Source organism: Colias eurytheme, chromosome 30, assembly GCF_061535395.1.
Source record: "Colias eurytheme isolate Ceu_HAF_F1 chromosome 30, ilColEury1 Martin Lab GWU primary, whole genome shotgun sequence".
In the NCBI taxonomy this organism is placed as follows: domain Eukaryota; kingdom Metazoa; phylum Arthropoda; class Insecta; order Lepidoptera; family Pieridae; genus Colias; species Colias eurytheme.
Genome location: NC_143009.1, coordinates 4,387,885 through 4,400,421, shown reverse-complemented (window position 1 = coordinate 4,400,421; position 12,537 = coordinate 4,387,885). Strand labels below are relative to the sequence as shown.

The window sequence follows — 12,537 nt, the reverse complement described above, 5'->3', positions numbered from 1 at the left end:
GTCGCTTTCGTGAGCGCATCGTTCAAAACTTTGCGAGGAGACAGCGACAGAGACAAAATAGTTGCCGGGCAACTAAGTTGCTCGTGGGCGCTCGCTCTTATTCCCGCATATAAGCTAAAGATGGCGTTGAAATATTTTTTTATTGTTTATGTAATATATATATATGACCGCAGGCCCCAGGAGGTTAAAGTATTTATACTTATGTATTTTAATAGTTATGAAACAAAAATTCTTTGAAACAATATCATAACATTTCAAATTATTATTAAAAAACCGGCATCTCGTATCATCAAATTAAAAATCTAAACCGGTCACAGAATTTAAAATGCCGCCCGTATTGTGAATCACGTCGCATAAAAATGTTGGTCTAAAATATATAGGGAACGTAGTTACAATAAACTAGAGACGCCAAAAATTTACATTTACAAGAAATTACGCACCCAAGGGGTTTCCCTTTATTGTGTATAAAGTTTATTTAACCTCAGGAAATACAAGTTTTTACTGTTAGGTCCATTATAGTCTGTGGGCAGTACAGCGCAAGCGCGCGAGCAAAAAGCCCGCGTCGATGACAGTTTCGCGCGCGAAAATTTTGTGACAGTTTTATTTTTTTTAATAATAATGAAAGGTCAAAGCAAAAGATTTGTGAATCACAAAGGTCAAGCTTATGATATGGGTGTTAAAAAGGATGATGACAATATTGGATTTCTTGATTTGGTATGTAATATTTTTTATTTTTTTCAAGTATTCTACGTAACTATTGATAAATTGTAATTTAAATTTAATTTCGTATGTAATATCGTAGTTGTCGCTGTAAAATTAATAAAAATGAAAAAATATCCATGTAGGGTCATTTCGCCTATTCGCGTCCTAGTGCCTATTCGCGTCCATTTTGCGGATATCAGCTCTTATAAAATTCACGAAATAAGTACGCTTTTAAGAAAAATTATTTTTATAAGAAAAATTTCCGATTATACCTCAATGTATCAGAGACATGCACACAAATACAAAAATTGCCTTTTTTTTTTAGTGGGGAAATCTTGCATAGATACCCACGGCCTCCGGGGAAAGGGCCGTGGGTTATGTCGGATTCCTACCGACCAAAACCCCACTGTGTTCCGTCAAGCCGCATCAACGACGGGGCCACGGGTATAGGTAGAATTCGTCCGTGACCAAATACAAAAATTGCCTGCGCACAGCCTATCCTGCCTATGCTGTTTGTCCAGATAAATAAAAACCACATGATATTTCGAACACAATTGAAAGTAAATTTTAAAATAGACTATGTAATGAACACGTTACATAAATTTTGCGTTGAAATTTGTACTGGAACATTTTTAATTTCTCCTTCAAACTTTCCAACTGCACTAAGTGGACACGAATAGGCGAAATGACCCTATTTATTTAAAAAAGGCATTTTTATATAGGTACATATTACTATTAAAAAAAGACGGGTTGCACTCCGGGAGTGCCGGCAGAAGTGAAAACTTGATTATTAACGTTCAGCATGTTTGATATTTTGGAATGGTATCCGTCTTACGCATGCAATATAAGGGCTAAAAAAAAATCCGTCTTACACTTTTTCGATCAGGCCACGTGTCCTGACGCGAGTTTAAGATTTTATACCCAACGCAGCTAAAGAAGTTTTCACTTCAAAAATTAATTGTTAGTGGAAATTTTAAAATATTAAGTGTTTACATTATTATTTTTCATCATGCTAGGGGGAAAAATATTCTATTATGATTTTCTAAACACTTCAAAAGCAACAAAGATTATAAAATATCAAAATTTTAACAAAACACTTAACGCATTGCATTATTTAATTCAACTCAATTAAAATAATTGTTTTTTATATCATTATAACTAATATTATGTTCATTGTTCAGTCTGAATCTATATTTAAATAAAAATGCTTCACCGAAATTTTTCTCCGCGCATAACTTCAAAACGACTTCAACAAATAGGATACCTAAATATTTATTTTATGTGTATTTATTTATTTATTTATTTAACACTTTATTGTGCAAGAAACAAAATATACATAAAGGATACAAAAATAAGATGAAAAAAGCACAAAGGGCGGCCTTATCACTGCCAGGCAACTGTGTACGTACTTTATTGTCAGGACAAGGTTTTTATGAAAAAAAAACTTAAAAAAATAAGAAATATTTTTACCCGGGGTATTTTTATATTTGTTAGGAATAGATTACTACAGTTAACCCACGTGCTTATGTATATGTATAGCTATATTTAAAATACATTTTCTACATATTCATACATTTTCTGTTTATAACATCAAAGCTAAAGCTAAATAAACAAATAAAAAATAAAACTTGAACGATGAAACAAACATCATAACTAGTTACATGTCTTTATTGATATTGTTATTTTCCTGTGATCATAAAATATTTTTGCACTTTAAAAATAACAGATCCTTTTTTCTTACAAATATAGCGAATATTACGATTTACGAATGTCTGTAGGTAGGTATGTCTGTTTCGCTTTCACGGCTAAACCATAGGACCGATTTGGATGAAATTAAAATATGTAGAATTGTAGATAGACTATTTTTGTCCACGTGTGAAACCGCATGACACTAGTATTCTATAACCTACATAATAAAAATATGATAAAAGAACCAAGTCATCTTAATTTCAAATTGTTTCAAACAGATTTTATAAAACTGCGATCATAATGTCAAAAAACAGGTCTCGTTTCCTTGCGTTTTTTTTAATGCTGTTTCAAGTTTGAAGCAATCATCCCAAACTATTATTTTTATGTATAAATTGGCAGGTTTTTTACTCATCTAACTTTATTTCATAATCCTAAGAAATGCAGATATGATTTTGGCTTAAGTTAATTTTTTTTTAAACTGTGACGGAGACTAAGCGTAACAGAAAAAAAATATGTTGGATACCTAAACTTAGATTATAAAAAGCCCCGCTTCATAAACTGATGAAATTATTATTACAATAAAAGTTCGCCAGAACGGGAGATTTTTCCATTTTTTTGAAAAGTTTCCTATCAAACCAATAAAAAAATAACAATATTTTTATAAATTTTTCCTTTTCCTGCCCGGCATTAATTAGCTCGTTCATACACATTCGTCATAATAATATCTACTAAGTAAATGTATTTAAAGAAAATGAAATATTTTTTGGCGCCTAATTATACCTACGCGCGCTACGTCATGAAAAGTTCTCGTAGATTTTTTGTTTTTAATAATACATACATTCATAATTTTCCGTTATGTGTATAATTATTTTTAAACGTTGATAATATCATTCATAAAAAGGTGTAAAATAGCAATTAATTGCCTGTGATGTATGAATCATTGTTATTTATTTTACATGGTTTTCCTCTAGTATTATATCATTATATCCATATTAGGAAAATGCAATATGTATCTACTAGCTTACCGCCCGCGGCTACGCCCGCGTTGTCTTAAAACCTAATAAATTATATACAAAACCTTCCTCGGTCCTCCTGAATCAATCTATTTATTTAAAAAAAACGCATCAAAATCCGTTGCGTAGTTTTAAACATTGAAGCATACATAGGGACATAGGGACAGAGAAAGCGACTTTGTTTTATAGTGTAGTGATATGTAGTGATTATCATACAAGTGTTTTGTTTTAACCGCCTTCGAAAAGATGATTTGAACCTGTGCTGGCAATATGAAAATCAAATTTAAAAAAAAATAACCGCGCGATTTGCCCTGGATAAGAAAAAAGAACCCGCGCTTTCTATTTATCAATAAATTTTTGTGAAATATTATTTCAAATATTATATGTAGTTTAAATTATACAGGCTTATCTAGGAGTGAAAATATATTAGTTACTACATATAACTATACTTTTATGTTAAACTAGCGGTCCGCTCCGGCTTCGCCCGTGGTACATATTTATGTTTTCTCTACATAAGAACCACCCTGGTACTTCAAGGAATATAATAAAAAAAGAATTATCGAAATCGGTTCAGCCGTTCTCGAGTTATGCGCTTACCAACACATTTTGCGATTCATTTTTATATATAAACTAGCGGTCCGCCCCGGCTTCGCCCGTGGTACATAATATTTACGTTTTCTCTACATAAAAACCATCCTCGTACTTCAAGGAATATAATAAAAAAAGAATGATCGAAATCGGTTCAGCCGTTCTCGAGTTATGCGCTTACCAACACATTTTGCGATTCATTTTTATATATAAGAAGAAGATAATACGAAGGGAGAAGACGAAGTTATGTACAATGTACATATATCCAGGGGCCATATTATGACTTCTTATTACCAGTAAATTCATATTATGATCGCAATAACCAGCCATGGTTAATTATGTATTATGGTATTGTAAGCTTTCCGCCCGCCGCTTCGCGTTTTCAAAGAAAAACCCGCATAGTTCCCGTTCCCGTGGGCTTTTCGGGATAATATCTATCCTATATATTAAACCAAGTTACCCTCTATATGTGTGCTTAATTTCATTGTAATTGGTTCAGTAGTTTTTTTCGTGAAAGAGTAACAAACATACATACATATACATCCATCCTCACAAACTTTCGCATATTTATAATATTAGTAGGATCTACTAATGTTGCATTTATTGAAGATATTATAGTCCGGGATACATCGCCCATTTTTGCAAGTGATTACTATCAAGCTAATTTTTCGTGAGTAGCTTTATTTTGATGAGATGCCCAATAATTTCATGTACGAAACTCTCGATTGTGGTAGCTACCAGAGGAAACAAGGATAAAATATTTTGATTTGATGGTTCTCAAATATTAATTACTAACTGAATGTTTTTTTTTGTTCAATCTCAAGATAATTATCTAAATTATTCGAAAAAATATTTGTCCTACAAAATCTATGGTTTGATCAAAGAGTCCCCCTTTCCAATGTGTATCGATAACGAAGTCTTCATAAATGATTACTAACCAGCAGATTTTTTTATTTTCACTTATTTAATACTTATATAATTCAACAGACATATTGTCCTACAAATTGCGTAATAAATATTTGAGAACCGTCAAATCAAAAATTTTTATCCTTGTTACCTCTGTAAGCTACCACAATCGAGAGTTTTGTACATGAAATTATTGGGCATCTCATCAAAATAAAGCTACTCACGAAAAATTAGCTTGATAGTAATCACTTGCAAAAATGGGCGATGTATCCCGGACTATTAGTGTTATAAATGCAATAAAATTGAATAAAAACATAGTTGATAAACAAGTGATTTGTCACAATTGTTATTTCCTCTCGTGATTCTAATAATTTTACTTCATTGAATGTGTCGTATGGCAATTAAATAATTGTCCGTATGAGTAAGATCTTAAAATATGTGATGTAATCTGGTTTTAAATCTGTTTGGGTTTTAAGCTATTGCATAGCTTCTATCGCGGGCCTTGAGCGCGGGGACAGAATCGAGAAATTCCGTAACGAAAAAACCTCACGCTCGCCACTCCGACGGGCTCGGAGGTGTGGCTTGAAGGCATAGCATGCAATTGCTTTACCGCGGCAGTCCCCGAGTGACACACGTCTTTTTTTTGTTATAGCAATGGTAGGTAGTAATGAAAATAGAAGAAAATAGTAGAGCAACTATGGAGTTTCTTGCCGGTTCTTCTCTATAGATATCTACATAATAACATAGTATAAAACAAAGTAGGTACCTATCTTCTTTTCTGTCAGACCTATGTCACAGACTTCGAAGGTTTCTGCAGTATATCCATACTAATATCATTTATTAGTCCATGCTAATATTATAAATGCGAAAGTAACTCTGTCTGTCTGTCTGTCTGTTACTCAATCACGCCTTAACTACTGAACCAATTTGCATGAAATTTGGTATAGAGATATTTTGATACCCGAGAAAGGACATAGGATAGGTTTTATCCCGGAAATCCCACGGGAACGGGAACTATGCGGGTTTTTCTTTGACTGCGCGAGCGATGCCGCGGGTGGAAAGCTAGTAATTTGATAAATTGTAATCTAGTGAAAATAATATGTAGGAGTTTCTTGCCGGTTCTTCTCCATAGATACTGCTTTCCGAATCGGTGGTAAATGTTAAAAATATCTAATGACGATTCGAAAGTGCTTCTAGAAGAAGTCTAACTGAATAAATAAATGTTTGAGTTTGAGTTGAGTAGGATGAAGGAATTATCTTCTAAATACGTTGCATCAGCCTATCTTTCCGCTTAAGTATACTATATAAGGTATTTATTTAATTAAGATGTACAAGAATATATAATTATTTACTATAGTAAAGTTTCTAAGAAATTAATTAATTGACCATAAGAATGTTACTTCATTCTATGGTAAAGTAACAAACTATTTACCTATTTAATTTACGTCCATTTATTTTCCTCCCGCGGCTTCACCCGCGCAGTCAAAGAAAAACCCACATAGTTCCCGTTCCCGTGGGATTTCCGGGATAAAACCTATCCTATGTCCCGGGGTAAAAAGTAGCCTTTTCCTTTCTCGGGTATCAAAATATCTCTATACCAAATTTCATGCATATTGGTTCAGTAGTTAAGGCGCGATTGAGTAATAGACAGACAGACAGAGTTACTTTCGCATTTATAATATTAGTATGGATTAGGTATAGGAGGAAAAGTTCTGTCTTTGTTTATACGGAAACTTTTTTGAACTCTATAGAATATAGATGTAGGTATTAGTCCATGGTATTACTGTTTAAATAACTATAATATTATTTAGTTCAAAATCTATCGAAATCAATCAAAAATAATTAACATTTATAGAAAATGCATCCAAAATCCAAATCCGAATAGAAATACAACAAACATAAAGGTAAACAAACAAACAAAAAATATGATGACGAATAAAGTATTCACAATATTTTACATTTAATTTGGCTACACAGTTTTTGTCTCTAATTGGAATCTTTGTTTTTCGTTACTATTATAAGACATGACAATTGATAATTAAGGTCATACGGTATGAAAATTGCAATTGTCATATCTCAATTAAATATGTGACAGGGTATTACGTATATATGAAAAACTAGCTTTATCTCGCGGCGTCGCCTGCGTAGCCAAAATACATGGGAATGAGATTTATATAAATAAACCGGCCAAGTGCGAGTCGGACTCGCGCATCGAGGGCTCCGAACAAATCTATTTTATAATTATGTTGTAACTTTAAATTTTACTTTTAGTAATTTTTTCTTTATCTGTGATACAAGTGGTTGCTTTTTACCAAATTCATAGACTGTGGCGTGAACACCGTTAGGTATGTGGAAGTACCCTGTAGAGTGTATATTTTGATTCCTTTGTGAATGTCGAAAATACTCTAAATTTGCAAAAATTAGCAGCCTATACGGCCGTACGTTTTGATTGCGATAGGGTCAAGACAGAGAGACAGGCAGACAGACGGACAACATTTCATATATTGAAATAGTAAAGTTATTTTCATTAATTTGCCCTTTCAAATGCAATATTTTCATACTCTACTTTATATACTACTAGGTTTCCGCCCGCAGCTTCGCCCGCGCAGTTCCCGTTCCCGTGGGATTCCGGGATTGCGTCATTTTCCCGGGATAGAAAGTAGCCTATGTCCTTTCTCGGGTATCAAAATATCTCCATACCAAACATGAAAATCGGTTCAGTAGTTTAGGCGTGATTGAGTAACAGACAGACAGACAGAGTTACTTTCGCATTTATAATATTAGTATGGATTTATATAGGTAATAGATACTATTATAATTTAAATAAATTAAAATCATGATAAATGTGGCAAACCCATGTGTGTGTTTTAATCACATATATGTTTATGAATCTCAGAATCACATCGTACTGGGAATCCCACAGGAAAACACGAGAAATTACTTGTTTCCTCCTTACATAATTAATTGTATAGTATACATTATGAAATAGTTCGCAGCCCGCGAACTAGTACTAGCGGTCCGCCCCGGCTTCGCCCGTGGTACATATGAAAAATAGATGTTGGCCGATTCTCAGACTTACCCGATATGCACAGAAAATTTCATGAGAATCGGTCCACCCGTTTCGGAGGAGTATGCAGACTAACATTGTGAGTTGTGACACGAGAATTTTATATATAAAAGATATAAAACTAGCTTACCGCCCGCGGCTTCGCCCGCTTTGTCTAAAATCCAATAAATTATATACTAAAACCTTCCTCTTGAATCACTCTATCTATTAAAAAAAACCGCATCCAAATCCGTTGCGTAGTTTTAAAGATTTAAGCATACAAAGGGACATAGGGACAGAGAAAGCGACTTTGTTTTATACTATGTAGTGAAGTGAAGTCCCATGTCCCCAAGTGGGGTAAGGGACACATGCATTATGCATATATCTGTTTCACTGATCGATTTTCTTTAAGGAAAAGTAGGTGATCAGCCTTCTGTGTCCTGCCAGACCGAGACATTTTTTTTCCTTCGTCTCCATCGGGAATCGAACCCGACCCCTCGGTTCTACGCTCACGCGTCAACCACTGTACTAAGGAGGCGGTTAACTAGTATATAATATATATGCAATACTTTAAAAAATTCATACGTGTACAATTAGTTTTCGAGGTTCGCAAATACGGACGCACGGAAGTTGATATCTGAAAACAATTAACTTAAAAAATAATGGCAGGTTCCCATGGTATTGAAAATTATCTTATAACCTTCTATAATTTATAATGAAGAATAATGTCTTATGTATTTGTTTAATATTGTTTTCAAATAAATATAATTGAAGAAGAATTACAATGCTTATGAGTATTTTTATCAAACTAACTCAGTTTTAATACAATTGCATATTATATTGTTTAGATATTTTATGTATTGTAAAAAAAAAAGATTTTCTTTTGCTCGTTTCCAAGAACTGTTAAATATATTTTAAAAGTTTTCACCAATGGAAAGCTAGGTACCTACATTATTCTTTAGTAAGGCTGTAGGGATATAAAGAAGATACTTATAGACATAGAAAAACACCGCTTGTCTCGATGTACCTACTTACAAAAATATCGTTTATAAAAACGTATATAAAAATATAAGACTTTTTTATAATATTAGTATAGAAAATCCATAGAAAATCCAATATCGCTGCGGTTACAGATAATAAATATTTATAACAATAAAATTATGTCAATCTTAGATGTATGGAATTCTATTCATCTTCTTTATTACCTTTTTGTCAATATATATATTGTTAAGAATCGTCGAGAAATCATATACATATATAGAGATTATTTGTTTTTATATGTTAGTAGGTATTATTCTATTCGCCCGCTTTGTCTAAAACCATAAATCCTAGGTACTAACATTATAAATGCGAAAGTTTGTGAGGATGGATGTATGTGTATGTACGTTTGTTACACTTTCAAACTAATACTACTGAACCGATTACAATTAAATTTAGCACACATATAGAGGGTAACTTGGATTAACACATACGATAGGCTTTATCCCGGTAATCCCACGGGAACGCGAACTATGCGGGTTTTTCTTTGAAAACGCGGGCGAAGCCGCGGGCTGAAAGCTAGTTATATACTAAAACCTTCGTCGAGAATCACTCTATCTATTAAAAAAAAAAGCGCATCAAAGTCCGTTGCGTATTTTTAAAAATTTGAGCATACAAAGCTAGGGTATAGGGACAGAGAAAGCGACTTTGTTTTATACTATAGGTACATACACACTAGAAGTCGTAAGCGTGCGTGACCTTGTCGCCACTCAGGTGATTTGCACATCACCAGTGCATTCGTCACTGTTCAGTTGCTCTGGAGACGTATGAGTGTATACATGGTGTGTTTTAGCAATTCCCATTGCGGAAATTCTTCCACAAGTTGTAATTATACTTACTTATAAAGGAATAATATTTCATCGGAAAATATATTTTTTTAGAAATAATGCCGTTTTTCCTTAAAATTATAGAATATTTACAAGTATTACGAGTGTCACCATAGTAATCGAAATAACAATGAATGACACAGTCGACCATTCTTATTATCACGTTTGTTCGTATTGGAGCAAAAAGTCTCATATACTTAGGGATGTTATTCTAAAATAAACCGTAAATTCGTGCGTTAGGATACATATTCAAAAGCTTAATTTAATAGATAGTTAGTTTTCACTAAAATCAAGCTGTCCAATAAAAGGCATAGTTTACTTGTGTGTACTGTTTAGCTTTCGGTTTGAATGTGTTGATTTTGGCGACAGCGGTTTTCATACGAATTATGACATTATAGCCCTTCTATGTGTCTTGTTAATTGTTATTTAGATTTCTATGGTACATACTTACGTAGTTAGTGATTTTATACTAACTACCAATACGTCAAAAAAGTGGGAAAGCCACTTCTTTCGTAAGTAGGTATTTAAAACACTTAATTAAAATGTAACAAAAAACCTAGTACTGTAGTCTGTACCTACTTACTTGTAATAAAAATTATAATTTTGTTTTATCACACTGTTTACATAAGTTTAAACAATAAAAACGTACATATAAATATAAATGAATGAATGAATGAAATGAATTATTATTATAATAATAATAATAAAACCTTATTTATTCCATATCTCTCAAATTTACATTTCAAATGATTATTAGTATTGTTAGTATGTTGTTATTCTAGTTAGTTAATGTTAGTATGATTTACTTATTTAATGAGGTATGGATCTCGTTAGAGTAAAGGTCTCCTCCATTTTCTTCCACAAGTTTCTATCTATTCCCTTATTTATCCAATTCTTTCCCGCAATCTCTATAACATCATCAGCCCACCTTTTGAGTGGACGTCCAACTTTTCTTTTCCCCAATACTGGTCCTTTCCATTTGGTCGTTAGCCATGACCACCTTTTGTCTGTATAACGAGAGATGTGACCTGCCCATTGCCACTTAAGCTTCAACGCGTGTGTTAGTGCGTCTACAATTTTTGTTTTTTGTCGTATTGTTTCATTTGTTATTTTGTTTTTGATATTTATGTTTAGGATACTTCTTTCCATTGCCCTTTGTGTTGTACTTATTCTTTGCTTAATTTTGCTTGTGTAGGTCCATGTTTGGCATCCATATAGTAGGCTAGGTAAGATACAGGTATCCATTATAGTTCTCTTTATCTTCATACTATAGTTCCCTTTGAGTATTTCTTTATGTGACCAAAACTTTTTCCATGTAATATTTATTCTTCTCTCTACCTCTTCTTCGTTATTAGTTCTACTGAATGATATTTGTTTTCCTAGATATATATAATTATTGACATATTCTATACTGCCTCCATTTATGATGATAGGTGTTTTAAAGCTATTGGTAAGGATTTTAGTTTTACTTCTATTTAGTAGTAGGCCTACTTTACCACTTTCTTGATCTAGCTCCCGCAGCATGTCTTCTAGTTGTTTGGCCGTTTCAGAGAACACGATGATGTCATCTGCGAACCTGAGATGATTCAGATATCTTCCGTCAACTCTAATGCCGTATTTTGCCCACTGTAGGTTAGTAAATATGCTTTCCAACACGGCTATGAAAAGTTTAGGCGACAAAGGGTCGCCTTGTCTGACTCCCCTTTCTATTCTAATAGGATCACCTCTTTTTTCTAGTTTTACTTTACTTGTACTGTTGGAGTAAATGCATTTTATAATATTTATGTATTTATCATCCACGTTTGATGATTTTAGTGCGTTCCAAATTGAATTATGGCTAATACTGTCGAAAGCTTTACTATAGTCAATGCAGGCTAAGTACAGAGGCTTATTATATTCTTCATATTTTTCAATTAGTTGTTCCACAGTATGGATATGGTCGATTGTACTAAAACCTGAACAAAAGCCCGCCTGTTCTACTGGTTGTGTGTCGTTAATTTTTTTAGAAATTCGTTTTAGTATGATAGAAGAAAAGAGTTTATATATACTCGCTAGTAAGCTAATTGGTCTATAGTTAGTTATTTCCAGTGGATTCCCCTTTTTATATATCAAAATTATGTCAGATGAACACCATTGTTCCGGTACTGTTTCGGTGTCAAGTATCATATTGAAGAGTTGTGTTAAGTGTTTAAGTAAAATGGGGGCTCCTAATTTAAGAGATTCGTTCGTCAACCCGTCTGGTCCAGGGCTCTTCTCGTTCTTAAGCTTTTTTATTTGTGAGTATACTTCTTCTTCTCTTATTGGTTCAATTGAGTGTTTATTGTTGTCCGCACTACTGTATTTTTTGTATTTTGTCTCGTTTTCCTTTTTGCTATATAGCTCTCTGTAAAATTCTGTCGCATGGTCTATCACGTCCTTTCTTGTCTTTGTTTCGCATGTTTGGTATTGCAGTTTCTGTATCCATTTCTTTTGTAGGGTCAATTCTTTATAAGCTCTCTTAGCACTTCTATATGTATTTAGATTCCTTGATATAATTTCTTCTCTATGTTTATTATAGTCTAATTTGATTGATTTATTCGTAGTTTTAAATAGTTGAGTAAGTTCTGTTTTCTGTTGTTTGGTTTTATTTTTAGTATGTATTAATTCAGAGCGTTTTTTAATTAGTTGTAGGGTATGTTCCGTAAGTATTCTATTTTGTTTCTTTTGAATAGGGTTACTGTACAAGCTG

General features: G+C 33.1%; 1 protein-coding gene across 1 annotated transcript in view; it reads left to right on the top strand.

Annotated features, from left to right (window-relative positions):
* The first annotated feature begins 541 nt into the window (after positions 1 to 541).
* LOC149895801 (multidrug resistance protein homolog 49-like) overlaps positions 542 to 12,537 on the top strand; it is a 49,637-nt gene continuing 37,641 nt past the window's right edge. The window contains exon 1 of the mRNA XM_090118603.1: positions 542 to 714. Coding sequence (XP_089974729.1) covers positions 619 to 714 — 96 coding nt within the window. The 5' untranslated portion in view covers positions 542 to 618. The remainder of the gene's footprint in view (positions 715 to 12,537) is intronic.